The sequence below is a fragment of the Falco naumanni genome, chromosome 1, assembly GCF_017639655.2.
Source record: "Falco naumanni isolate bFalNau1 chromosome 1, bFalNau1.pat, whole genome shotgun sequence".
In the NCBI taxonomy this organism is placed as follows: domain Eukaryota; kingdom Metazoa; phylum Chordata; class Aves; order Falconiformes; family Falconidae; genus Falco; species Falco naumanni.
In genome coordinates this window covers 55127779-55155075 of record NC_054054.1, presented here as the reverse complement: position 1 = coordinate 55155075, position 27297 = coordinate 55127779, and the positions used below count along the sequence as shown (strand labels likewise).

The window sequence follows — 27297 nt, the reverse complement described above, 5'->3', positions numbered from 1 at the left end:
AGCCCTAACGCAGGCCGCTGGGAACCCCAGACAGCCTCTTTGGCCGCAGAGCAACACTGGCCCTCTGTCCAGAGATGGACGTGCAGGAATAACGTAAGACCACTACCATTTCCATTTAGGCACCAGGATAAAAATCTGCTTTCAAAAAATTAAATTGTCAGTACTTCCCTATGACTCATTTAACAGCCAAGATGCGCTTCTGGCAGAGGATCAAACCCGTCATTCATTGAAGGCCCAATTAAAAGGAAGAACAAGGGCATTAGTTAGTTTAAAATTTTGTGTGAACTTTCTGTTGGTTACTGATGAAGCCACATGCTTGTTGAGATTCAAGAATTAGTGAGATACCTCATCGCATGTATAACTAAGCACAAACTCAAGGATCTTTGCTACGTAGAAATGGAATTAACCAAGCACATATTTAGCTTTGCAATACATAAAGTGTTTTATTGAGTCAAAGGCTGAACCACAGTCCACCAACACCAGCGAAAGATCTTCTGAGGACTTTGGGTTCGACTCACAGAAAGTCATCTCTGCTCATCTTTTACCACAACAGGCACACATCTTTTCATAAATATTCAGCTACAGCATACAGTAGCAAACCAGAAGGTATCTCTTCTTTTATTGTCTCATCTCATATACTAAATTTTGTGGAATATAGCTTGGTTCAGCCTACCCCTGTCAAGCAGAAGCTTTTACCAGTGGGATGTACACACTCGGCAATCCGGTTTCATAGACTCATCGCATGCAATAGAAGTTAGTTATAATAAGTAAAATCAACACCACCGAAGGTAATCAACATTTTATTTATAAACATACATTTACTATAAAAGCTGTTGCATTTTAGACAAGTTTTCCTAATTTCCAGAGGCATTTTAGAATAAATAAACTAAAGGAAAGATTAGCGTAATCGGTATTCAACATTAGCCCCAGCCAGGACAGCAATCCTTGTCCTTGAATGGACATGCAGATAAGGATGGTCCCCTTCTGGTTCACCAACCTTTAGGACATTCACTGAGAATTACAGATGTACTGCATCAATAACACTACATAGCAAGAGTAGGGAAAAAATACACCACAGAAAATGGGTTTGTGAAATACAGATGGGTTACCACACCTGCTCAGGTTCTCTGAAGTAGGAAGAGGCTAAATAAATTCTGAAACATCTAAAACCCGTTACATACATTGTATTTGCTTAGCAATAGTATTTTTTTGCAACAAATACATTTACATTGTAGTTCAAATGTAGTAAAGCATAAATTTTTTCTGTGCTCAAAGTTCCTGGTAAGAAATGTATCATATTTATGTGTTTACACTGAAAAAAAAAAAAAAGGTGCGTGTGTGGAGATCATAGTCTGAATGAATTTGCCATGTAAGACCTCAAAGGAAATAGAAAATCAAACATAAGCAGTTGGCAAGTAAAATTTAGAAAACTGTTTAAAATTATTCTGTGCTGGTGAATAGATGTTCATTAGGGGGAAAAGTCATCGTCAGAGAATGTTGCTTCATTTTGCTTTACATACAAACAACTTCGCTAAAACATGCATATCTTAAACTAATCGACAGACACTGGGATCAATTTCTAAGCAGCTTCAGAGCCCCAGTGGTGTGTCTGCGGTGCGATGCATACCCCCACCCACCCCTCGCCCATGCATTTTAGTCCCACCCATGCTCCTAAGCCCGTTGGGCACTTACCCCTACATGAATGAGAAGCGGATCTACCCTCTGTGACAACCAATCCTTTTATACACTTGGGGACTGAATTGCACATCTGAACTCTATCACACAGGTGAAGCAGTGGTAGAGACTCATAGCAAAGAGACGCACAAGCATGCATGGTCTTGTTTAAAAATTAAGCCCAGACATCATACATTCACATATTCTTAATGCAGTGCATGGAATTATACAGATGTACAAAGTTGGTTATAAAAACTGTTTCTTGAATTTCCATGTTACCGCATTATTTGTGGGAAAATGTTATGATGACCACATGCAAAGAGTAAGCATCCTGGTTATCAAAACCCTTTAACAGTAAACCATGCAGATGGCTGACCAAAATATTGGACATCACTTTTATTTCCAAAACATTTGTCTGATTTTTTAATTTTTTCTTTTAAAAATATTCCCCAGGTGAAGTTCACAAAGGACTTCAGCTTTTTGGATTTATTGCATCCATAAGTCATCACTGACTGTGTGCAACAGCTTTGCATTTTCTAAGGCACAGTATTAAGGAAGTGACATGTAACTTTCCCGCAGATAGTCACAATGTCCTCCAGTGATAACATCCTACATGGGTTCTCAATGACACGCAGTTTTGCATGGGTATGCAACTCACATGCAAGCATCTAGTGTTTAAATAAATAGTTGCTAGCTAGAGAACAACTCAAAATTATTGCTTCCCTAATAACCACTTCATTTACCAACACATCAAAAGACAACAGATGCGCACATAGATAAAATAAATCTCTATAAATTAATTTTTATCACGGTTTTAAGGCAGAATATGAAGGGGGTTCTTCCTCCATTTGAAGTTGCATCCTGAACTGCTAAAATGGGATACTTCCGCTAACTGTTTACCAAAAAGTGCTAGGGTATTATGCAATTGCAACGCATCCCCTAACCTTGTCTGTGTTATTGCGGGTAAAGTGACACAGCTCTCACCGCTGTTTCAATGAGCTGCTGGATCACTTTAGTAAGGAGCACATGCTTAATCAAAAAGCACAAAGGAAAACTGACCCAAACCCAGGCAAGTCAACGTTTCTTTGCCTACTGCTGCCGGCCTCTTCCTTGCCTGCTTTCCACACTCCTGAGTTTTGCTGGCTTTATTGGGGGAACACAGGCTCAAGGCTGTTCAGTTCCCTGCTCTGGAGGGCACCCAAACCACATGTGTTTTTCCACATGAGATTTCAACCAATGGCAATGTTTGCAAGTGAACGAGCAGATCTCAAACCAACTCAGACCATCAATGGGCAGGTTACACGCCAAAAATAAAAGCTTCAACATAGCATCAAACTGCAGCTCGGACACTCGAAATTCAGCTGTGCGTGCCCACTTGGCTGCCCCTCCCCCACACCACCTTTCATTGAATTTAAGAAGAACACAGGCTGCTGAACTTAGTAAGAAGGATTGCGCCTAAAGGGAATCTTGCCATCGTTAAGGGTATACAGTCTTTAGGTTTAATGAAGAAATCTTTATTTGAGAGAATATTAAGCTATAGTCATGAACATTACTTGAGGTACACAAACAAAAAAATCCTATCACTAAAGGTGCAATAATTTATTTGTATAACTCCTACCCTCCACTGAAGGTAATATAAACACAAAATGCTTCAGAATTACAGGATGTATTATCAAACTAGTCTCTGTATAAAAAAGTTATAGCTTCAGTTATAACAGAGAAGTCGTGCTGTGATGTTTAGTTTTTCAAATGCACTGATTAGATACTACCTTAAAATTACTTCTCAGCTCAACTTGGCATATTCTATAAAGGTTCTGTAAACTTAAACTTTTTAATTCCTAGAAATATTAAAACAAAACAGATTTATTGCATGTTTATTTTCTTATTACTTTCAAAAGAACAAGGTAACAGACTGGAAATCAGAAGCATACCTGAAAGGTGGGATTTTCTTTAATAGTACTTAGGCTCTGCCTTCCCAAACATAGTCATATATATCCTGCAAATTTCTTAACAAAGGAAAAAAAACCAACATGTCGCATTTTAAAGGAGCAGGCGCAGTGTTTTTACGAGTTTTTCAAAATGAGATGAGAGCCATGATGTCCATGGATTCAAGCTCTTACAAGTGATTGTCTGGAGGCAGCCGATACATATGAGAAGAGAGCTCCTTCTTGAAAATTATTAGCACTGAAAGTCACGTCACAATGTAGTTGGCTGTCCAGCAGCTGGGTTAAACAAAACCAAACGAAATCATTAGTTGACAAATTTTAACAAGCATATGTAGGCTTTTCCTCAGATGATCTCTACAGTTCAGAAAAACACATCTGGAAATATATATATAATTTGTGCCCTGCTTCGTCTTCTTCCTGCAAAGCTGGGGCACTAACTGCAAAGAAGGATTCAGCTTAAATCCAGTGGAAATACATTTTCCATGCCACATGGACGAATGCATTCTGCATGAGCTTTTATTTCATTTTACTCCTGAAATATTTGTGGGTATATTTACTTGCAAGCTCTGCAGTGGCAAAACAGTAAAGCAAAAGACTGATGAGTCATCTTTAGCTGTGTCTGGTTTGCATTATGTGGTAACACAGAGCCCTTCTGTTACTTGGTCATACAGGAAATCTTACGAATTTACATCTTGACTTTGACTTCAACACTCACAAACCTGTAACTATTCCCCATGTTTGACACTGAATACCAAGTTCCCTTCCTTGTGATGTTTGTTGTAGAGAAATAACCTACCAATAAAAGCCCATCCACTTTTATTTGAAAAACACAAATATTTTGGAACTTGGACCACTACGTAATATTTAATGCTTTTCTCTCTTAAGGTTTTTGATAATTTATTTTGAAACAGAATCATTTACAGTTTCAAATAAGCTTCTGGCAGCCAAATACTTCATTGAGATGTCCATAAGAATTTTAAACAATTCTTATTAGCGAATTACTTATTATTAATATTTAGTAATTAATTCTGGGTTGGTCAGAGACCGTCAGTTGTGCGCATAGCTGCACAGGTGTTCGGATGTAGCCGTGGGGGCATGAAGGCACAGGCTCGTGCAGTCAGGCAACCGATTTTATATTTAGCATCAGACATCCCAGAACTGAAAGGCAAATCACTAACATTGCACCAGTTTGTTCTTCACTTCAGATGTGGATTCCATCAAATTCTAGTTTAAAATGAGCAACTAACTGTATTTGCAGTTCTACCAAAATCAGTCCCTTTGAAACGGTCAGTAAGAGTCAGTGTAACTTCAATTCAACTAATTCATCTTTTGAGGTTTTGCATGAGGACTGAACACAGCAGGAAGAGGCAATTCGTAGGAAAAAAGGCAAACCTTTCCCATTATTATTCTTCAGGAACCATATGCTTCCTCAAAACCTATTCTCTCCGTCATGGTCCTGGTTACCGTTGTGCTAGGTATGTACAAATGCAAAACCTTACTGCACAAAACACTGTACACAGCTCTGTACCGCATTTTCTAGCACCACTTCTGTAGAAATGATGATGGAGGGGCTGATTTCTATAGCAAATAAGCTGATAAATAATTTATTTGAGCCTTCACCTATCCTTAAGGGACCTCAGTTTTTATTTAAGCAAAAAGTATTAAGAAGAAAAGGAAAATATGACTTTTATCACCTTCCTCTCTTTTTTGTGTGAAGATGGATGTGCAAATGTGCATGTTAAGGGTCAGGACCTTATCCACATGAGGAAGGTTTATAGTATCAAGCCTGAGGGGGAAAAGCTATTTCTAAATATGGCAGGTTAAATAAATAATAATAAAAAGTTGCTAACATTTCTTGGCAGAATTTTTTTTTTAAAAATCACCAAGCAAACGGTTATACAATAGCACCCTCTAGCCCTGCTGATGGGGAAATACCTCTCCTGAAACACCAGAGAAAACTGGTCTGCTTGCAAAGGTAGGTAGGTACCTTTCCTACTCCTGCATTTCTACAGGCACTGCTTTTGCGAGAGAAGAAGGGAAATAGTAAGTGAAAAGAGCTCTGCGTCTCTACTGATCAGTTAGGACTGTAGGCAGTGAAGGTGCTCAACAGTAACATGTAACGGGAAGGCAACGATTACTCCCGTGGTTCTTTCCTGCATCTTACTCTTTCCCATAAAGTAGAAGGCCAGCATGAGCACTGCCCATTTCATACCACTGGTGACACTGGGGTGAAGCTGAAATGCTCTAGAAATTTGGTATCAGTCACAGAAATCCAGGACTCAGAAGGACATTGAGGTGACCTGCTCCAAGGCAAAAAAATGTATCAAGGTTTTTTTTTCTGACATGCAATTGTCTGGCTCCTTCTTCAAAACTTCCAGCGAGTAACACTTTAGCATGTCTGGGGGTACCACCACAGGGATTCATTACGAGTTACAGAATGGTCCTAATATTTTACATGACCATTTTGTCCACAAAGGGAGGCCTGGAGATGTAAAATATGGGAAATAAGGCCCAGGGTCCTAGACCTAGAAGTATCTACATTGTTTCAGATGGTGTGACAGATTCAAATCTTCAGGACGTGCAATATGTATGCACAGTGTAGGAGTTCACCTTTATGCACAGAAACAGCCTTTCAGTCTAATACTGCTGAGCAGAGATCCTCTGGAGGAGATTTAATGGGCTTGGAAATCTTTTTTGATACAAGAGTGTACATATGAAGGTTTGCCTTCATGTGACAAAGTTACTTGTGAGTGGCAAAGCCAGGAGACAAACCCATCAGTTAAAATCATGGCATCAGTATCGTTAAGAGTTCACTGTCCTTTGGACAGGATTTGGTACTTACTTCTGGATCGGATATAACAATCGTTGCAGTTCAGGAGACCATTTCTAATCCTGACATCTGTCCCACTTGCTGCATCTCCCAGCTGTCCCTTGCAAATGCCACACTGCCAATTGAAGAACAGAGAAAGTAAGAGATCATGCCCTACAATCTGGCACAACTCTTCCCAAATTTTGGCTTTTGTTTCAATAGTTCTTGGAACAGTGAGAAAAAATACCCACCCCCACTGCAGAACTCAGCCTGTACTCCTGCGGACAGCACCACAAAGCACTGCACATCAGTGAAGTGGTTTTTTGGAGCTAACAGTGTTTAGGACTGGATTTCAGCAGTCTCCACTTACACAGAACTGAAGCCTAGTGATCTGAAGGGACATCTGGTGTTAACGTTACATTCTGGAGCCAGACCACTTGTGATGGACAAAGCTTAGGTAGGCCACAGGTTTAGTTTGGGTAAAGGTCTAAAAGCAAAAAAGGCTTCACAAATGTCTTAATACCAATTGGGCCAGAGATAATGGAAACGGGCATTTCCTAAGTTCTCTAGAAAACACTATCTTAAGCCATTTCCAGACTGAAATACTCAAGAACAGCCAAGAAGTATTGCTGTTGAGAGCTCTGGTGAAAGCCAGAATACATCATTCATTCCATAGTCAAAGCTTTCAGGCCAGATCAATGATGGCTTCAGGACTGACCAGGATTAAAAAAAAAAAAAAAAAAAAAATACATATAAACCAGAAAGAGCCTCCCAAACCCTTCCCACCCCAAACCACTCCAACCCAACACTCCCCCCCCCCAAACCAAACCAACCAACCAACCAAATCACAAGGTAACTAATGTTGTATTTAAAAAGCAATGAGTGCAACAGGGAAATTATATGATTCCCTCTGTAACTGAGGAAGCTAAGTTTGCTTCCTAAATCACAGCTTTTAGTCCAATTAACATCTGGCAGCAAAACAACACATTAGCTGCATTACTTCCACTGCTCTACAAACAGTCACACATACATAAGAAACATGCAAATCCCTTGGTCCTCTCATTTTCAGTTTCACATCTACAGCTCTCAGCATACTCTCTCCTTGCACTTTGCATGACTTCAGATTTTTCTTAATAAAGCAAGAGACATACCCTGAAGCACTGAATATGGAAATAAAGACCGAGCGTTTCAATAATCATGGCAGCTCCTTTTCCAAGAGGAAGCCCACAGGTAGAACAAAGCTTCTTTCCACTGACAGACCTAGGAGGCAAACATTATTTTAAGAAAACAGAACAGCAACTGATGCTAAAACATAGCCAAAAGTTTACACAGGTTTACAGAGAGGGACAGGATGGGAGGAAGGAGCATCCGGGGGTTTCACATAAACACATTGACCCTTCAAGCCATGACGCTGAATCAGCCTGCATGTTTGCCTCACAGACAAGCAGAGGACCTAAAATGCTTGAATGCACAGCAGCTCAGACCCATTTCCCTGCCAGTCTGCTGTGCTACATCAAGGGAGATGCAAACTTCTTAATGGAGAAAAGAACCACGCCTGTGGGTTACCTAGACCTAGTCAATGCCACAGCAATCAAAGCAGATACTCACACAAATCATCTGAGTCAGACTCCTCAGCCTGGAAAATTTTCAATTTGTTTGCAAATGGTTTTGCTTACTGCAAGTCAGAAGGCAGGGATGCTGCTCTTCTGTCCAGACAAGCCGGTGAAGTCAACAGTGGCAGCCTAAGCGCAGTAGCACAGACCAGGCACCAGGTGCTTCCTAACTAATTTTGAGCTGTGCTGCTGCAGTTACATGCCTGCTACTATTACAACTAGTTGGAGCAAAACTGCAATCAGATCTCCCACTGCAACGCTGCAATACCTCAACTCTCTCCTTAAGCTTCAATCCTGTCCAGACTTTTCCAGTAAATTAGTTGTTTGATGACAGCTGGGTGAGAGATCAGGGCCCCAGGAATAACTGATACCCTTTTCCATAATGGTTTTAAATAGCACTGCAGGTACACACTTCTAGTGAGATGAACCTGAGACCAAAACGGACCCCTTGTCATGATGTGTCATCCATGGTTTTTTTAGCCAGGAATGAAACCAGGAAAGAAACTTTGGGATACTTAGTGAGTTTTGAAAAGATTGTTTGATGAAATTATACACAGACAGGCAAGTTTACGGTATCTTGCTTTATAGTTTTGGTGCAAGAACATAATAAGCCAGAGAGAGATCTGGACTGCATCATGACAAAAAAGCCATTTTGGGGGGTGGAAAAGAGGGACAGACAGAAGCAGCAGAAAGACTCATCACAACCAGAAAACTGTCTTTGGTTCCATCTAATCTCTGTCACTCCTGAGCCCATCACTCTTTATCGTACCATGTACGCTGACAGCACAAGCACATCACTGTCTTGTTGCTTCATTCTCATTATTCCTTTTAAAATAACTTTTCTGGTTGTTTCTCCTCTCCTGCAACCTTAAGCCTTCTTGCTCACATCCCTCTGTGTTATTCTTAAGTCCACTGTTGTTTTCACTTCTCCACTGTCAAGAGTTATTGTAAGAATAAGTTAAAGTTGGATCAAAGAATAAAGTGTTTGGGGAATTTTTTAAAGAGAAGTTTTCTAATGTTTTATTGGAACAATGAATTACATCCTATCCACTGTTTCCAAAGCTGAGATTTATTTCAGGAAAAGATCTTGGAAAAGAGTCTCAGATCAGAATATAGCCGCTAAATAATATGAAGTAGCTATCACAACTAGCTACATGTAGCAAGATATTATCTGCAATCCCACCAAAACTGCAGCCTCAACTAGAAAAAAACAGAAGAAAGTGTTCGCATAAAAAAAATTCCCAATAGTTGCATGTCAATGCAAGTGGTATCAGGAGAGCTTTGCTATGAAAGATGAAGAAAAATGCTACTTAAATAGAACAAAAACTTGCTATCTTTTCTGTGTTGTATTACTTTACCCTGTTTAATAAGCCAACTCATTTTAATACACCCTAATTTATCAGTGATTCAATCAGGCTATAATTAACATTTATTTAGAGTTGTTACGCATATGCCACTGAAAGCTGCACAGCTCGCTGTTTGACAGAATCAAATCTCTAGGAGATTAGCATGAACGTAGGCATTTTTTTAAAAAAAACAACAAACAACAAAAAAAGCAAAATGCATTTCAAGTTTGGAAATTAAGGTAAGGATTTCCTTTTAAATCAGCAAGTACTGAAATGTGACAATGTCTAGAACATGCCTTACTTCTGAGCATGTGACTCCTCACAATGAAGACAAGATCCTTTGGCTTAAGTGCCCTGAACTCATGCTTAACTGCTTACTTTGACTGGGGCTTACATTATCCTATTCCAATTTCATTGAAATTTCAATGATCAAGCAGAGTCCTACAGGTGCTTTCTGAACTGTGTTATTTGAAAACAGCAATACTGCTGAAGCAGGCAAGAGATACAGGAAGGGAGCTCCATGTTTATTCCATGGACAGTTATGAATTGCAACATTTAGAAGAATTAATGGTGCATCCTCCTAATACTAATGTGCTTTACACTGCGGCAGTTCACCAGTGAGTACAAGATGTATTTGGTCTGCAAAATTCCTTATTGGCCTTTTGTACCTGTTGGGTGACTGACTCAGACCACCAGGAGAGCAGGGAGACGATGGACCAGATCGGAAGTTCTCATGATAGCCTGCCCTAAAATACAGGAAAGAAAATGCATTACTACAGCTGAAGAACAATTAAAAACAGGTTTTGTACAAAGAAATTCCAGCTGGTGAATTTCAGGATTCCCAGTGTAAAGGTTTTATCTAAGGTAAAAAGGTATAAACTTGCTGTCCATTGCTGTTTTGATACAATGAAAAATAGCACACTTTTTTTTGGTTCTGAGTCTTGGTTTGCTGGCTATTGCTTGGTCAGGTCACCAGCTATGTGCAGACTCCTACCCACCTATCAACCCAATATAGCTCCCACCATGATGAAGGATGGTTAAGCCAAGGCACACCATCTTGTACTTGCTGTTGGCCAGGAGATGTGCTCAGAAGCACACTGGTAGAGCAGAGGTAGGGTTGTTGATGGAGAGTCTGTGCCCTTTACTGAGTAAAAAGAAACCTACACCGAAAAGTGACTTATTTGTATTCATTCTGCCCTGCAAGAATTTGGTGAGAAAAAAACATGCGTGTTTTTTGTTATCAGAAATCATAGGATTGATTCAACCTCTCACTGCTTAAAGCTGTTTACAGATTAAATAACAATTTTCTCAAACACACACACAAGCAGTTTGTTATGAGGAACAGGTAATCAAACCTCAATCTACATTAGTTTTGACTGGGTACAAGCTTCATAGAGGTAACATGTTTTGCAGGAGACTGTGTTCATATATATGCTAATCAAAACAGATGTTCCTTTCTCATTACACAGATACACTTTTTGCAAATATTAGGCAAGCAGTTATTTTGTTTACTGAAAGAACTGGTGTTACCTTTTAGTAATGCTTACTCAAAAACACACGGCAAAGCATCAGAGAAGAAAAAACCTCACCAAAATTTACAGCAGAAAGAAAATACTCATGTCTGTGTATCTTCTTTTAAAAGCTATAGTCCTTGAAGAACTAGCAAGTAGCAATTGATGTGTGCTTGGAAGCTGGGGAATGATTCCAACTTCAAAGAGGCAGACTTCACATGACATTCCCACCATGGTATTTAGCCACTTACTAGCTATCAGTGTTTGTCTCAGGCACTTAAAACAAATGAAGCACACAAACAGTTATGCAGATGAGCGTTTAAAGAGCTAAGGAGAAAGAAGACAGAGAGTGGCAAGCAGGGGGTATGCTCCCTCATGGAACCAGTTCCTAGGGTACCCATAATGAGAAACGAAGTGGATAAATGTTAGCAGCCTTGGTGGGAAAGCCAGGCATCAAAGGTGCCTTCACACTGCAGGAATACCCATGAAACTTAACCAATAAAGAACGCTGAATAGGAATATAGGGGAGAACAGAGTGAGCAGGACTTCCCAATCTCTGCAATAACCTTTATTTTACGCTCTCACCTCCTTGTTTCCCCTGCAGAGTTTGGCTGTTGTCCCGCATTCTGGCCCAGGAATGGTCTCTGCCGAATGTCCTCTGCGCGATGCGGGGACTGCTTTGTCAGCAGCTGCTGATTCCAGGAGGCGTCTACAACAGGAGGTGGGGAAGTCTCAGTACTTGAGACAAAACACTTCTGTCAATGCTTACAGACCAGCATAGCTTGTGGGCGTACCGTAAAGGAGATGAGATGTACTGTTACTTAAGATTAAGTTCTCAGAAACCCCACACAAAGTCAGAGACAGGCTCTGCTACACCACTCTGCTACTCTATGGAATAATGTCTCCGTGTATTACTTTCATATACACATGACCCACCCTGATGCTGCCTCTCAGTTTCTGAAGGGGGAAAGGGAGAGGTCAAGCCAGTCATCCACAAACAGCACTTGGGAAAATAAAGTATTGCTGTCACAAGGAAGGAAGCACCAGAGAGACTGAAACTTCTGTGGTGCCTGGGGATCCGAACTCCTCAACAGCAAGCAAGAGTTAAGAGGAAGGTGGTGCAGTCACTGCTCTCCATGAGACTACTGATAAACAGTAATTCCCTTGTAATTTCCGTCTGCGTTTCAGACGGTTGCACAAGGCTCAGTGACAGTAACAACCTCCCAGCAATACGCAATGATCTGCGTGATGCCCAGGCAGCCAACCGTCCCATCTTTGAGACAGACCGCACTACCTGGATCCTTCCAGATGAATTTTGTGGCACACAGCCTCACCCTGCCATGCACCAAACAGCTGATTTAGAGAAGAGAAACTTCCCTGGGGCCTGTGAAAGGCTTGTTACCTATTTTTGATATCAAGGCAATAAAACCGTAGTCCAGACTATTTAAGGACTTAAGGACAGAGCAAGGATGTGATGTTTTAAGGGGCAAGAAAGGAGCTGTCAGAATACTTGTAGGGGACCAAGTTGTTAAAGAGAACCCAGAAAAACCCTGACTAGCAGAAGTAGTTAAAAACTGCCAAGCCTTTGAAGTTTGCTTATTCACTACTACAAATCCACAAGGACAGATTGCTGGGCAATATCTTCTGCTTGCTTTATTTGAGCAACCTTTATTAAAGCACTAAAAATACAATAAAATCAAGACGGGGAAAGCAAACCTGCTGAGTTTTACAAACTGAATTTGCATTTAGAACAATAACACTGAAATGTCTATCCATGGATGTTTCATTTTTTAGAATCATCAATGTTTATGCTAGACTGAAAACAAAAATCTAAAACTCTATTTCAAAATCTACATTTGCCTTCTGTCTTTAGTCCTACTTATTTACTTTCCGCTGTTCACTTGCATTCGATAATGACGCTAAATTAATGAATTTACCTTTTTTTAGGGTGACCCTGTTGACAGCAATGCTTTGGGGAAATTCCTTGATTCAAAAAACACCAATACTTACGGGAGGTTAAGAAATCTATTAATTTTAAATGTCATCAGGCATTTCTAATGACACAATTGAGACAGGTGTCACTTTAGGCTTTGGCTTGAATACGTTATACACCACAGGTAGCGATTTTTACTTGACTGAAATGGACATGAAGAATCTAATTAGCTATCAAAACACAAATTAAGTGTTGGAAATACATTCTCTGTATCAAGATAAATCCTATATGTATGTAAGATTATGTAAAAGATGGAAGATAACTGTGTTCACTACTACTGTAAACATGCAGGCCTATAAAAGAGATTCCTCTCTGCTGCTGAAATGCTCACCTCTGATGGAAACAAGATGATTTTAAAATTCACCTTAACATATTTATCTTTGCTAACAGAAAATAACTTTTGGGTCTGACACATTCACATTTTGAAGGCATATGGGTATTTTCAATTTCCAGAATTCTCTGAGTTAGATTTCTGCAAGATTTCTATCTGGAAAAGCATACATGCATATAAAGAGTCTCAACGCTCACCCTGAGTTAATGGCAGGTTCAGCCTGGCAGGCGAGCTGCGCTCCATCGCTGGCACATGGTGCTCCTGTTCACCTCCTTTCAAGATACCTGTCTCTGGATGCCCTGAGAGCACTTTATTTCCACTGCCAATAAAAATAAGTCACATTGTATAAATAAAGCCGGGAAAAATTCCCCCTAGAATATAATGGCAAAATCAGAGGTTTGATTTTTTTGCAAAAAGATTTTTGGTTTTGTGTCAGCAATGACAAAGCAATGAGGATAACTGTCATGAGTTAACAAGTTTGTCTCCAAATAAGCCAAGTCTTTCTGCTTACTTCATGCACTGCCACTGAGACACGCTGGAGATCATTCTGGATTTGTGGAAAACGGCTTCTTTGCCAGAGAAACAGCTTTTCACAGTGTTCTCTATGCAGTCAGCATTATTAGATGCTTCTCAACTTTGTGAAAGCTGTTATTAACAGTTGGGCAAAGACCAGGACTTTGAACACCATCTAGAAAGTTTGGGTATGGCACTTCTGAGATATCCAGGCAATCTCACGCAGATCCTGAATGAAAACAGCTACCTCTCCTTTATTCCTCTAAATGGCTTGTGAAACTTGTACACAAGACACAGTGCAGTGACATACAGAGATGTCTGAGCTATCTAAGCTCTGACCTGGCTGATGTGACAGCCTCTTGGCAGAGGCACATCCTGAGAAGGCAAGCCACCTGATACACAAAACTAGCAGTGCACATCACCATATATGCATAAGCTTGTGGCAAGTGATTATTGATCAGGATATATTACACCTCTCACCAGACAACCAGATGCTGATGGTCCAGCATCAGTCATGGGCAGATGTGACATCCCAGAAGTCTACAGAATGCAAACCTCCACAGGGCTAAGAAATGCTTAGGTTTGATCCATACCTTCTCTTTTCTTGCCAGAGTTCATGTTCCTTGCTTTTCAGAGATGGCATACTGTCCTGCTCCCAGAGCAGCTTTTTCTGCCTTGTAACTTCTTTTTGTTTGCCTTCCTCTGGAGAGCTGTTTGAATCAGTTGAGTTCTAGAAGACAGTATGGAAGGAACAAGGAGCTTCCCTTGAATTTGGCATCAGCAAATGCATAGGAAAAGTACCAGCTCTCCCCAGATACACTGTGTTGACACACCTTATTATCATAAAGAACATCTCACATTATACAGTGGAATCATTTGACCTTGGTAAGGCTAACTTTGGATTTAACGAAGGCTTCAGATGAAACAATCAACTAATTGGACAAAATTGACTGGAAAAAAAAAAAAGTTAGGGACTGACCAATTATGAGATAGTGTTCAGGATGACAAAATAAAACTTCCCGCTACATATTTTTGGCAGAAATCCTTGAATGACATTGAGAGTCTAGACAGTCTCCCATTGGATTTGGGAGGACTTTGTGAGGGACCTCGGCTTGTTGTCTCTCCTGGGCAATGTGTTACTCAGACACATTGAGCTTTCTCAAATGGCAACACCAGTACTACTTCCAAAATGGTACTGGAGTGGATCATGCATGACTAGTGGAACTTGAGTAAGCCAGAGCACGAGATCTTTCACTTCTGGGTGCAGGCAGTGCCCTGAACGTGGCATAAGCAACTCCACCAGGAAGTTACTGCTACACAGCCATGTGGAAAATGGGCCATGGCTGATGCCCCTGCACAGGGGTGAGTGATAACAGAGACAAGGAAGGGTAAGAGGAGAACCAGATGATACAGTACTCCTAATCCTGGAGTTCAATGGAAAAAGGCAGATTTCTTGGGTGTGGGTGACTTAGGCAGGAGAAAATTATGTTTGGGAATCCCACATTTACTCTACTGATCTCACCTGGGCTATCATTCTCTGATCTCTGATGAATCCTTATTTAATTAGATGCTACATGCATTGAGTAAAACATTTTGTCCTGCATAAGTAAAAAAAAATAAAATCAGAGAATAAACGTTCCTCTCTTTGTTTTGCTGCTTTCTGGGAGGAATAGTGGGAGAGAAAAGGAGGAAAAGTGGGGAGGCAGGATTCAGTCTCATCTCGGACATGCTTAAAGCACTGTCTTACACCCAAGATTTTCCATGCAGGGAAATCATTTCAGATTTTGTTGGTTTTGAGAAGGTAGTTAAACAGAAACAGGTGACTTTTTCACAGCAGCATTTAAAGAAGAGAAGCAGCTGCACCTTCTGCCCTAGTTAAAAATGGGATGGTAGTGGTTTGGTTGGGAGTATGGCTCTTCAGTTGTAGAAGTGTACAAGCTACAGCACACTGAGGTATCACTAGTTATGGAAGGATCCAGGGAATACTCTTACTCTTACTGTTCCCAGACTTTGTTAGCCTTTAGTGAAGAATGAAACTTTGCACTGAAGATGGCTTAGTTTTTATGTCTTACTAGTCCACGAGAAACTCACCACTGTTTTGTTTCCTTCAGTTGTAGAGGAAGAAGATGAGAGGAGTTCAGCAGAATTTGAAGAAACAATGAATGGAACTACAGTATCCTCAATTATCTTACGTTCCTAAAAAAGGATTGGGAGAGGGTGGAGGTTAAAAATACAGAATGTCAACAATGAGCTTAAGAAGCAGAAGCATAAAGTTTGGCTAAGTGTCATATTCAGATGGCTAGGTAAGGACCTGTTGTATTAAGAATAATGGTAACACCTCAAATTTTAATTTGCTTCAATGTTTTGCACTACCTTTCCTTTCACCATTACCATCTTTGAGATGGGATGTCCAAAACTGGGAAGAATATTCCACTTGGGATGGCACCACTGTTTCTCACAACATTAGTCCGTTAAATTTCATATAAAAACATGAAATTACACTTGGTACACAAGAAATTTATTTTGAAAGTTGAAAATACATTTCTTGTTCAGATCACAAGTATGGCCCTCAAGCACAGGTGACATCAGTTTGCATAATGCACAATTAGTTAAACTGGAAATATCAACATTTTCCAATTTCCTGCAATATGACATTTCCAATTTCCACATATGACAGAAGAAAATCACTATCTTCTATATTAATATTCTACAACTGCAAGCTTTGAATGTTTCCTGTCTATTTTTTTTTTTTTAAACAAGGCCAGTTTACAAAATATCTACATGATCAAGCCCAGGGCAGACAACAATATCATCTGGAGTTCCACCAAGTCCAGGCACCAAAGTATATGCCAAAATGCAAAAGGCTCTGCCTCCAGAGGGAAGTCTGAGTGTGCCCACACACAACCGCACTGACTCATCCAGACTTGCATAGTAATTAGACACCTCCACCTATGCGGAGGTTGTGAGGATAACCTGTCTAAATATTTAAGTATTTTTCCTCAGCACTTATGGTAATGTTTAAGAGAAACAATCCTGAAAATTCAGCCCTGAGAAGGCTTTTCATTAATTCATCTAGGTATGGGATTTCTTAGTTATGTTGTGGGTGCATTTAAATACAAAAATGTCAATAAACAACCTCCTCCTTTGAGCCTTATACCTCCTCATAGTATCTGCGCTCCTCCTCTTCAACTTCTCTCTGGGCCTTTTCCCACTCCTCTTTCAGCTTGTCCTGCTCCTTCTGATACTTCTCCTGTAAGAGGACACAGACACAGGTAAATTCAGAGCATTCTGTATTAGGAGTAAATTCTGTAGTATTTCCACAGTGAAAATGAAACTTGAAACATCCATAGGTGTCAAACAAGTGCTTCCTTTCCTCCTCTCCCCAGTTGTTTCTAGCACTTACATTTAACACCTTCAAACCACAAAGAGCTTTTAACATGCTAGAAGAAGTTTAATTTGTTGGAATTTTTTAAAATTTTGTACAGAAATGAAATTTATGCTCAAAATTTTCAGTAATTCCTTGTTTATTATAGTGTTAAGAGTTTCAAAAAACTATCACACACCCCAAAACACTTATGCATGGATTTTACATTAAAAAAATTCTGCAAAGTAGCATATAAACAAGCAGGTTTTGCAGATACTGGTACTAACCTAAGACAGATGCCAGTACAATTTAACGTACGATTGTATGAATCATGACTGATGAATACCTGCGCAAGTTTAAAAGATAAATGAATAGTGTGTACAGGTTTGAAGAAGGTAAGCTTATAATTAGCTAGGTAGCTTATTTTCCTTGTTGATGGAATTATTTCTTGAGAATTGTTTTCACACGGTTTTGCATGAAAAATTATCTTAAAGAGATCTTTAAAACTGTTTGACAGAACTGGTTTGAACATGGGGAAGAACAGTGACTTCCATATCCCTTTTACATCAGTTCCAGCTTCTTTTCGAATTAGAAACCACATCTGCCTAATACAGAAAAGATGCATTTACTATTGATAGAACACTCACATATGCTAGAAAAATTATGATGAGATTTTTACACCATTTTAAGAGGAAAAAAACCATATTGGCTAAAAAGAAATAATCTCAAGAAAGCAGCAGAGACACACACAAGCCATTCTTAAAAGATGAAAAGACTCTGTTTTATTATTCTCCATCGTTTGACAGTTGTTTGCTCTTCTGTTACATGGAGGAAAGATCTGATTTCTTTGGGACTAAACCTAATCAGCTTCAAAAGACACTACTGACTGACTGGGAAATTCAAGTTCCCAGGGCCATTGCACTTTTTCCAACTAGGACACAAACCCAGACCTTTTACAGCTTACTGTACCGCTAGTGGTTGTAAGCACTAGTGGTTGCAAGCAGTGATTGTTTTGAAGGGGTTTCCCCATCTCATAAAAAAAACCCCAAACCCTTCCTGTCCAAATTTAGCTTGAAGTTTTCCAAGAAAAAACTGTGAGCACAGCAGAAGTCTATGAAAATCTATTAAAACCATCATTTTAAAGAAGAGTCGCATAGGTGTCAGGGTCGGCAAATCATCAGTCTTGAGAAAGTGGCTCCAAGTAATTGAGAGTCTCACAGTCTATGCTCAACATACTTTAAATATAGTTGAGGATCAACATTTGGTTTAACTCTGCACTGGAATGCAGAACCAAGTCCTTTTGGTCTTTCCATGGAGGGGGGAAGGGAGATGTAAGAGTGCCCAAACCACAGGGAACGTGCATATATGCTCGTTTTACTGCTCATCTGCCACAGAATTCACTCAAGCATCCACAGAGGATGTGGAAAACAAGACACAAAATGCCCAACTTTTGTCCAAAGGGACAATTCAACAGCTGAACCACATGGTGGAAGACATGTCGTTTCTTCCCTACCTGTAGCAAGCGTTCTTGCTCATGCTGCCACCTTTCTTGTCGCTTTCGCTCTTCTTCTGGATCCCAGGACCAAAAATTGAAACGCTTGCATGGAAGAAAACCAAGCTGTTAGACTTTGACACTACACTTCACAAGGCTACCAGAGAAAGCTGTACTTCAACCGGCCTATTCCTGGTGATGATGTTAAAACGGGAAATTGAGAACTAGATAATAGTTCTTTCAGTGAGCAGACAATATTCTTAGCTTCATTGACACTTGGGATTGCCCACAGGTATCCAAATGATAAAATAATAATTTGGTTTGCAAAGAAAGGCCTGGGAAACTTCAACTGGAGGGGAAAAAAGGAAGAACAGAGATACCTGCAGGTACTCAAATTTAAAGAAAACATCTATTTTGCTTCTTTATAATCTTCTGTGCAACATGCAAAGCAATTTGTGATTGTAGAAAAGATTCTCTCATTTCCTACGGCTGCCAGCACAACAGCCTATAGCGGTTTTTAAAATTGTTGTCTACAATGAAATAAAAACTCAGATTTCACTACGGATCCCATTACATGATAAATGTTTAAAATCCTTACAATGAGAGCAATTTTAGACACTTGATGTCATATCCCTTTCCACTAAAAGTTTTATATGAATCCAATAGAGAGATGATGTCTGTTTTTTATGAAACAAATAGAATATGAAATACTGTGTACTTCAGAGTAGCATTTGTGGTGCTGGTTTTGGGTTTCTTTTTTCCATTGAGGAGATAGTAGAATTGTGGTCTCCTCTAATTTCTATGCATTTAAAATAGAATGGATAATTTAGAATTACATATTGTTTTGAGACTGCGAAGCTTTAGTGGCTCCAGCAACCAAGTACCACTTCCTCTGGATAGGAAGAGAATGCATAAATCCCAGATTCAGACCATGTCTTGTATTTTTCCTCTCTCATTTCCATGAGAAAAAAAATAATCTCATTCTGATTTGGGGATGTTACAAGACATTTTGCATAAAAAATTCACTTTTGCTAAACACATTTCTCTAAACCAAACAATGATGCAAAAAAGGTACTCACATTTGATTTGTCACCACTATCAGAATCAGCTATTAAAAAAACAGAAAAAGCGAAGATTAAATTTAGCATAGCAAAATGTGCTTAACCTGCAATTAAAGCTACATTGTATCTGTATAAAAAAGGTTCATGTTAGTTTCCTATTTGCTCCCACAACCAAATGCAAGGATGAATCGCAAGCAAATATACCAGAAAAACCGATTACACCCATCACCAACAAAACTACTTTTTATTTGGGTATAGAGGAGCACAGTATTAACTAACTCTACCAGTATTAGCTACTCTACCACTAGCTAATGCCATCTACTTCTGGCCACAGACTTTAGCAGTTTTTGGACACCGAGAGTTACCTACCTTGATCTACTTTTCCCTTTGTGATTCAGTGCAAGGAAGGAAAAAGCACAGCAAAGCTAAAAGGATGGGACTACACTATTCAAGAGCCACAGTTACGAAGAGAACATTTGCCATTTTCCATCCAAACGTCTTTGGAAATTAGGCTGATTTAAAGAAATTAATGAAAAAGTATTTATAGGCAAGTGATTTCATTTGGGTGCCTGAAACCAGAGCATCACAACAATGTGCCACCCAACAGCTCTTTGTCAACTGTGCAGCAGGAATAGACACTTTCTACAAAAGCGAGAGGTAGAACAAGTCCCCGTAATCATCAGCTTTCACCCCAGCCCCATGTCTGAAGACACCTACGACTGGAGGCAGCAGAAGGGCTGAAGCTGGTCTTAGCGCCGCATTTACCTGACTGCGAGAAAAACTGTGAGCGCCGCCAGTTGTTGCGAACCCTAAGCGGAACCGTGGCCCCGCGGGGCGGCTCTGCAGGCGACGGCACGGAGACAAAACAAGAAACAGTGTGGTCAAAAGGTGATGACGGACTCTCAGACCCGAGCCACCTCAGCCACGAGAGGGCTTTTGACTAGAGTCACTTCGGCCCATGGCAGCTAGTCTACAACGCACCTTCAGATGACACAGCCTGCCTGTATGGAAATGCTATTTTTGTGACATGGCACCTGGCCTTACACGGGAGCTCTAGCACACTAATGTCAGCCCAGGGCAGCCACCCCTTCAAGTCTGCATGGTGCTCACATTCATTCCGATTGCAGACAGAGGTTTTAAAGGATTTTGTGATCCTTTCGGCGCTGTACGTGCCGTGAACACCAGGGAGCAGCCAAGTGTTTCAGCATCACTCAGAAAACGGGCGACAGACCTACTGTCTGTTACTTGATGTTTGGATTCATTCATGCCTAACACAAAACCATACTGCCCTCAAAGCCTGTTTGGAATGCGCCTCTCCACTTAAAGCAAGCGAGACTTCTATTCCCTTCCTGACAAGCCTGTTTTCCACAGTGGATCACCTTCAGTAATTTCAATCTTGAAAACACTAGGATAATCGGTATATTACCTATACCTAAACTATCAACCCAGTAAGTTCTTAGCGGGAAGAAAACTTCAGATGATCTTTCTCTCTTTCTTTCATGATACCTACATATATGCATATCGAAAACTGAACGACCAAACATTATCAATCTCAAGGAAAACTTTGTCATGAAGGCAAAGAAAAAAAAGTTCTGATTTGCAAGAACTCGTGATAGGCACAGGTCAAATTCAGGGATGTGACCAGGTCTGTGTATCGTTCATCCACGAAAAGAAGTTTCACATGAGCAGCCGAGTGCAGAATCTATCTCCAGAAATTTTTATTGCGAGATAAAAAATAAAACCAATTGCTAAACCCTTTTCATCTGTGAGCAGCAGTACTAATAAAATATAACACTCATCGACATGATACAGCTTTTATTGCTAGGCCAGGTAAGTGCATTTTGGCTCCAAAACCCTCCAGGTCATTGATCAGGCACTTCTCCCTGAGCACCACACACACATATTCAGTTACTGTCTGGCTGAGTTCTCCAGATGCTTTTTGCTCACCTTGTAGACCAGAATTCTGCAGAGTAACTTGGCTGGTCTCGGGTAGTTTCTTTAAAAGTGGCAATACTACAGTCCCCTCTTGTTCCAGGGCTTTGGGTTTCATCACCTGTTCATTCATTTGGGAGCAGAAAACAGAATTAAAAGATCAGCAGGTTCGATCAAAGGTTAGCTTAAACTCTTTCTACTTATTTTCTGAATCAACTCAAAGATGAAGCCTCCATCTCCAGAATTACATGGAGTTGCAGTACTGAAATCCTGGAAATAACTGGTAGCTGGGTTTTTTTTTGACATTCACACTATCCTGTATACCAAACCCGATCCTAACCCAGGACCAACATCTAACTTACCTGACAGAGCAGTATGGCCACGGCCATTTGTCACCTCTGCCACCACCTGCACTTGCTCAGCACTTCAACAGGACTAGAGGGTAAGCTCCACTGCCTACACCTTCTGGGTACTCTGCCCTGCCAACACACGGTGGGACTGGGGTCTGCAGGTTAAATTCTCGTTTCTGCTCCAGCCAGTTTACAGGTTCAAATGCTACCAGCAGACACTGGGGAGTTCCTTTGGAGGGGGAACCCTCTGGTGACCATAGGATTTGCCACAGAAACCATCCTCCAGGGTCATTCCCTGGCAGATTGTTTTGAATGAACTCCTGAGGTGACAGTATGTAGCTAAAACTCCAATTTGCACAATAAACATTTATCTGTGAGATTTTTGTTTTGTTTTGTTTTCCACTCCCTCTCTTTCTTGCCCGTACATACCTCTGGCACAACAGGGAGCTCTGCTTCCTTCTGCTGCTCCATTTCAGGTTTCTTCACATCTTTTTCACTTGAAGCAGCTTCATCTGAAGGGACAGGACTGGGAAAAAATTCTAATCTCTTCACAACAGGGCTGGCACAAGCTGCAGTTGCCTTGAATTGCTTTTGATCTGAACCTAATCCACACATGTAAGAGATAATATTGCAAGGTTAAGGTATTTTTTTCAAATAAACTGTTGACCTATTTCTTACAATCCAATTTCTTACTGGATATACTTTGAGCCTATTTACTGGATGTCTGGAAAAAATAATCTTACAGGAAAAATTAATCTCTCAGAGAAGACAAGGCTTCAAGAGTGAAATTCATCTGACAAAATGTAGGTGCTTACACTTGACTTGGGCATCATGGGACACCCTTAGCAGTCAACAAAGCCAGAGAGGCAGTTCTTGGGGAAGAGTCACCCAAACTATTTCAGATGCTCCTCTTTGGCTGAGATGAGCTGTCACATACAACGTGCCTACTGAGGTACAGATCTCTGCTGAAGTTGTGTGATGAATCCTGTCCTAAGATGCTATCCAGACAAGGAGCTATACCACAGTTAACAAGGTCTCGTCAGCGCTGGAGGATATTTCAGCTTGCCTGTTTCCACTAAACCATGTCAGTCAAGCATCAGACAGCCAACAAACTGTACTAACAGGAAGCCTTGGACTGGAATAACCTAGTTGTCATTCAGTTCTTAAAAAAAACTAACAAATTGATGCTGGTTTATGGGAGAAGGGACCAGGAGTGCACGGGCCTACAGCTGAGGACTGTGACAGCTAAACTACTGTCAGCTCGTAGCACCATTGGAAGCAAAGCAGTTGCCAGCATCCCAGGTAGTGCATAAGCACCCAGACATTTCTGCAACCTCTTAAAGCAGAATCTCAGCCCTGTCCCCTCTCCAAACACGTCAGCAGTGGCAACTTCTGAAAGTACCTCTTTGACAGGCTAGGAGAGTGAGCTAAGAAAGAGATGCACTCCCAGGCTCCGCTAAGAACACACACACATGCAGAGACAGGAGATGCTGCTGCCGCCAGGCAGATGCACACCACTTTGTAGCAGTTCTCACACCGTTAGTGGCGCAGGGGTCACAGCATGGAAGGATCTGGCTTGCACTGAACAGCAGAGGAGGTTGCTCATTCTACAAGAAGGTCACAAAGTTTGGACCACATCTATCCCTCCAAAGCAGGTATAATGAAAACCCATGTTCCTTTACCATTTCAAGTTTTACAACGCTATCTCAGTTTTGCTTGCCAGCCAGTATTACACTTTGCTACCAATAGTTAATGTTTAGCATTTCTCACAGGTGTGGAGCCTGACACAAGGTGGCTTTGTGATTTGTAGGCAAACACCACCAGCTCATCACTGCTGACTCTTGAGAGGAGAATTCGCTTGGTTCACCACAAGATTGCAGCGTCTACATTACCTGCCAGGTGCAATTCAAGATTGTTAACCTCTGTGCTTTGGCATCTACCAGCCAAAGCAATTAAGTCAGCTAATGAGCCTTTGCGAACAGCCCATGTGCTTCAGAATCTTGTAGCACATCCAGAAAAGGCTGGATATGCTTCTGATCTTGGGGGAATGGTACTCCATTGATGTTTGAGGCCAAAACTCAATTGTCTGTCACAATTATCTTCAACAAATAGGGGCATTATGTTTGCATACCAGCTACAGTCAGAGACCTCATTTAAATACTTGCTTCACACAGTACTTTTTACTTGACCCATACCAAGCTGAACTTTGACAGACCCCTTTTAAAAAACGAACAACAAAAAAAAAAGAGCATGAGCTTAGTATGATAGCGGGCAGTACGTAAAACACCTACTCAAAGGTAACATTCCAAAAATATCCTTTTGAGGAAAACAGCTTCACATTTTACCAGAAAATTCCTTTCCCTAGATCGAGAATCATGCATGAAAGCTTTAAAGCAAAGCATCAGGAGTGTGCACAATACTATTTAAAGCCCCTACGAGGACTGAGGTGCCCTTCCTTATTCTCCGTCCCCACTTCTTAAATGTCTTGGGGTGGGATGGGGGTGGTGGGGAGGAGGAAGCATTGAGGAGGCGCTCTCACTGCTGGTAGCTCCTGCCCTGGTTGCCTTCTGGTTACAGCCCCGCGGCACCAGCCTCCCACGCACACGTAGGCTCTCGGGTGGGTCAGTTCAACCACGCCGGGACAGAACAGCCCGGGCTGGAAGGGACCTGGGAAGATCACCTGGTCCCACCTTCCAAGGGAAAGGGAGCCGAGCAGAGCCTGCCTAGCACCCTTGTCCAGTCACGCCGTGAAAACCTCCAGCCGTGGGGACCCTACCACATCCCTCCGGAGGCTGCTGCAGCGAACGATCGCTCCTAGCACGAAACGTCGTTCCGCCGTCGGGATTTCTGACACCTGCGTTTCCTAATGAGGCCTCTTGGTGCCGCTGCAGGCGCACTCAGGGTCTCCTGCCGCGGCGGGGTAACGCCCGGCCCGGTCGGGGGCAGGGGCAGGGGCAGGGGCAGGAACCCACCTGGGGGGGGTCGCGCCGGGCTGGCCCCGCCCGCGCCTCCCGGGCCAGCTCCAGCCTGCTGGCGGGCGGCGCTCTCCGCGTCCACCGGGGGGGCCTGCGGGGAATAACAGTAGAAACGCAGTGAGTACAGTGGAAATAAAAGTGTGGGGCGATTCCTCAAGGCAGCGCTCGCTGCTTCTTCGCAACGCGTTTGAACCACAGCGCGGCAGGGAGCGCGTTTCGGAGCAGTCCGTGCTGCTCGGGTGTTGCATCCCTGGGCTTTAATCTCCTTTCCAACCCATTCAGTAGCAGACATTTCTGTGGTTGGTTTGGAATAGCTCCTACAAGCTTTTAAAACTGTAGGATATCTTGGACTGTGTTAGCCGGAGATAAGCATATGTTTCACCCCTAGTTTCCTTTTCCAGAATAACACAAAAACGTATGCATTAGTGAATACATAGCACATACTAGGGCTTGAAAAGTGGCAAAGTAATTAAATACTTCCTTTATTTCACGGTTGTCTAAACAATCTGTTATCTGAAGGGAAAAGCCAGAGTCAGTATTAAAAGTAATGAAATACTTGAAACACTATTAAGAGATGACTGGAAAAATATGGCAAGACCGTATCGAGCCAGTAATTCACATGCCTTTGAAAGGCCATCTTTCTGGCCCGGGACAGGGCTGCTGCTGAGCTACAACCACGCTGTCAAAACAGGGGTAGCACTGCAGCTGATCTGTTTAGCAGCTTCCACCATACATCCACTTTCCTAGTAGACAAATCAAGAAAAACCTGCGGCAAACTGATCAGCTACTGCACAGCGATTCTAATGCGTGAAAGATCTAGAAAATGGCAAATCTGACAGAGGAAAATAAAAAAAGCAGACTACTTTTAGAAATAAAAGGTGATGTCTTTCAGAAATAGTCTGTTGCAGACTTGCTTTCCTGTCTTACCCCCACCCTTCCATCTCATCAACAGCTGCAAGGGAGGAAATCTGATTAAATTTTCCCTTTTGGGGGGCAGGATTCAGACCACCACCTTCTAAACTGATCCTGTTTCCCACCCCTACAGCCCGTCATGTCTGTGCCCCATGAAGAGCGGGCCTGGGCTCTCACAGCTCGGTCACTGGGCACGTCTGCTGGCAGTGCTAACAGCCTACTAACGCCTGTGGACACCCTTTGGCTCCGGAGAGCTTTTGGCAGAGCTCGGGAATCCCTGCCTCTCCTCCTCTCTGGCGGGCAGGCATGCTCTGGAGACGGGCAGGGAATGTGTCTGGGAAGATGCCCTGTGAGGAAATGGTGTGGACCAGCGTGGGACTGTGGCCAGGGGCACTGACCTGGGCAAGCCCAGCGGGCAGCAAGCAGTGCTGGGAACAACACAAGGAGCCCGTGGCTGCCAACAGCTGTGCCGCCACCTCACAGCAGGGCAGGCGCCAGATCGCAGCCATGAGTTTCTAGAAGTGGCAGCATGTCTCCTCCGGCGCCTGCTGGGGCTGGCTGCCTGCCACCCTCCCCACTGCCCGGCGCTTTCTGCTGCACCCTCACCTTCACCCACCCTCACCCCCTGCCCCAGGCAAGGTACGGGAACACGTCCCCCACCTGCCTGAAAGCGGTTCTCAAACTAGACGAGGCAGAAGGTGAAATACGTGCTCCAAAAAGGCAGCACGGATAGTCTGAGGACCTCCTCTCCCCCAGGTCCACCTGTGAGCAGGCCTATACCAAGAGAAGACGAAGCACAGAGCTCCCCCTCCACGCGTCACGTGCTCCCAGGAACGGTCACTGGAGATGAGGCACAGGCTGAAAAAAGGCCCCAGAGAAATGCTCCAAGGACTGCAAGTCCTGTGTCAGAGATTTGCCCCTTGCCATGCTGTTGTTCTTTGCTCCTGTATAACCCCCCTTTCCCTTCCTCAGCCCATTTCGACACCAGCCTGTTCTGACTGGAAGACCCAGCAGAAGAACACTGCAACTAAAGGAAATTTTCCTTCAGCTTCAGTTCTAGCTCCTGACACAACAGCAGCCAGGGGAAAAGCTACTGGAAACGTTTTCCAGCCTTGCTCAATGCAGAAATAAGTGGTTTTTTCTCCATGAGGACAGCCAGGATAGTGTAACAGGCTGCCCAGACAGGTTGTGCCATCTCCATCCTCGGAGTTTTTCCAAGACTCAAATGATCAAGCCCTCAGCAACCCAGTCTGACCTCATGCCTGATCCTGTTTGGAGCAGAAGACAGCTAGAAACCTGAATTATTCAGTCATTCTACAACCTACAAACCTCCCTGAACAAATGGCTATTATGGAGAGCTCAGGGTCTGCCCTAAACAAGGTAGATTTTAACTGGAAAAGCAAGAGGCACCTACACGACAACCCAACCTACTGCTCCAGAGCATAAGCCCTTCCAAAGAAATTGCTGCAAATTTC

At 42.1% G+C, this 27297-nt stretch overlaps 1 protein-coding gene across 1 annotated transcript in view; it reads right to left on the bottom strand.

The window, feature by feature from the left end:
* Positions 1 to 417: 417 nt before the first annotated feature.
* The window catches only part of LIMCH1 (LIM and calponin homology domains 1), a 182002-nt gene continuing 155122 nt past the window's right edge, over positions 418 to 27297 (bottom strand). The window contains exons 21-35 of the mRNA XM_040594728.1: positions 24908 to 25001; positions 22365 to 22537; positions 21601 to 21706; positions 20419 to 20493; positions 19672 to 19700; positions 18614 to 18697; positions 16894 to 16986; positions 15828 to 15932; positions 14330 to 14466; positions 13421 to 13542; positions 11485 to 11608; positions 10057 to 10134; positions 7581 to 7689; positions 6463 to 6565; positions 418 to 3896 (exon numbers count right to left, since the gene is read on the bottom strand). Of these exons, the coding sequence (XP_040450662.1) occupies positions 3871 to 3896; positions 6463 to 6565; positions 7581 to 7689; positions 10057 to 10134; positions 11485 to 11608; positions 13421 to 13542; positions 14330 to 14466; positions 15828 to 15932; positions 16894 to 16986; positions 18614 to 18697; positions 19672 to 19700; positions 20419 to 20493; positions 21601 to 21706; positions 22365 to 22537; positions 24908 to 25001 (1458 nt within the window). The 3' untranslated portion in view covers positions 418 to 3870. The remainder of the gene's footprint in view (positions 3897 to 6462; positions 6566 to 7580; positions 7690 to 10056; positions 10135 to 11484; positions 11609 to 13420; positions 13543 to 14329; positions 14467 to 15827; positions 15933 to 16893; positions 16987 to 18613; positions 18698 to 19671; positions 19701 to 20418; positions 20494 to 21600; positions 21707 to 22364; positions 22538 to 24907; positions 25002 to 27297) is intronic.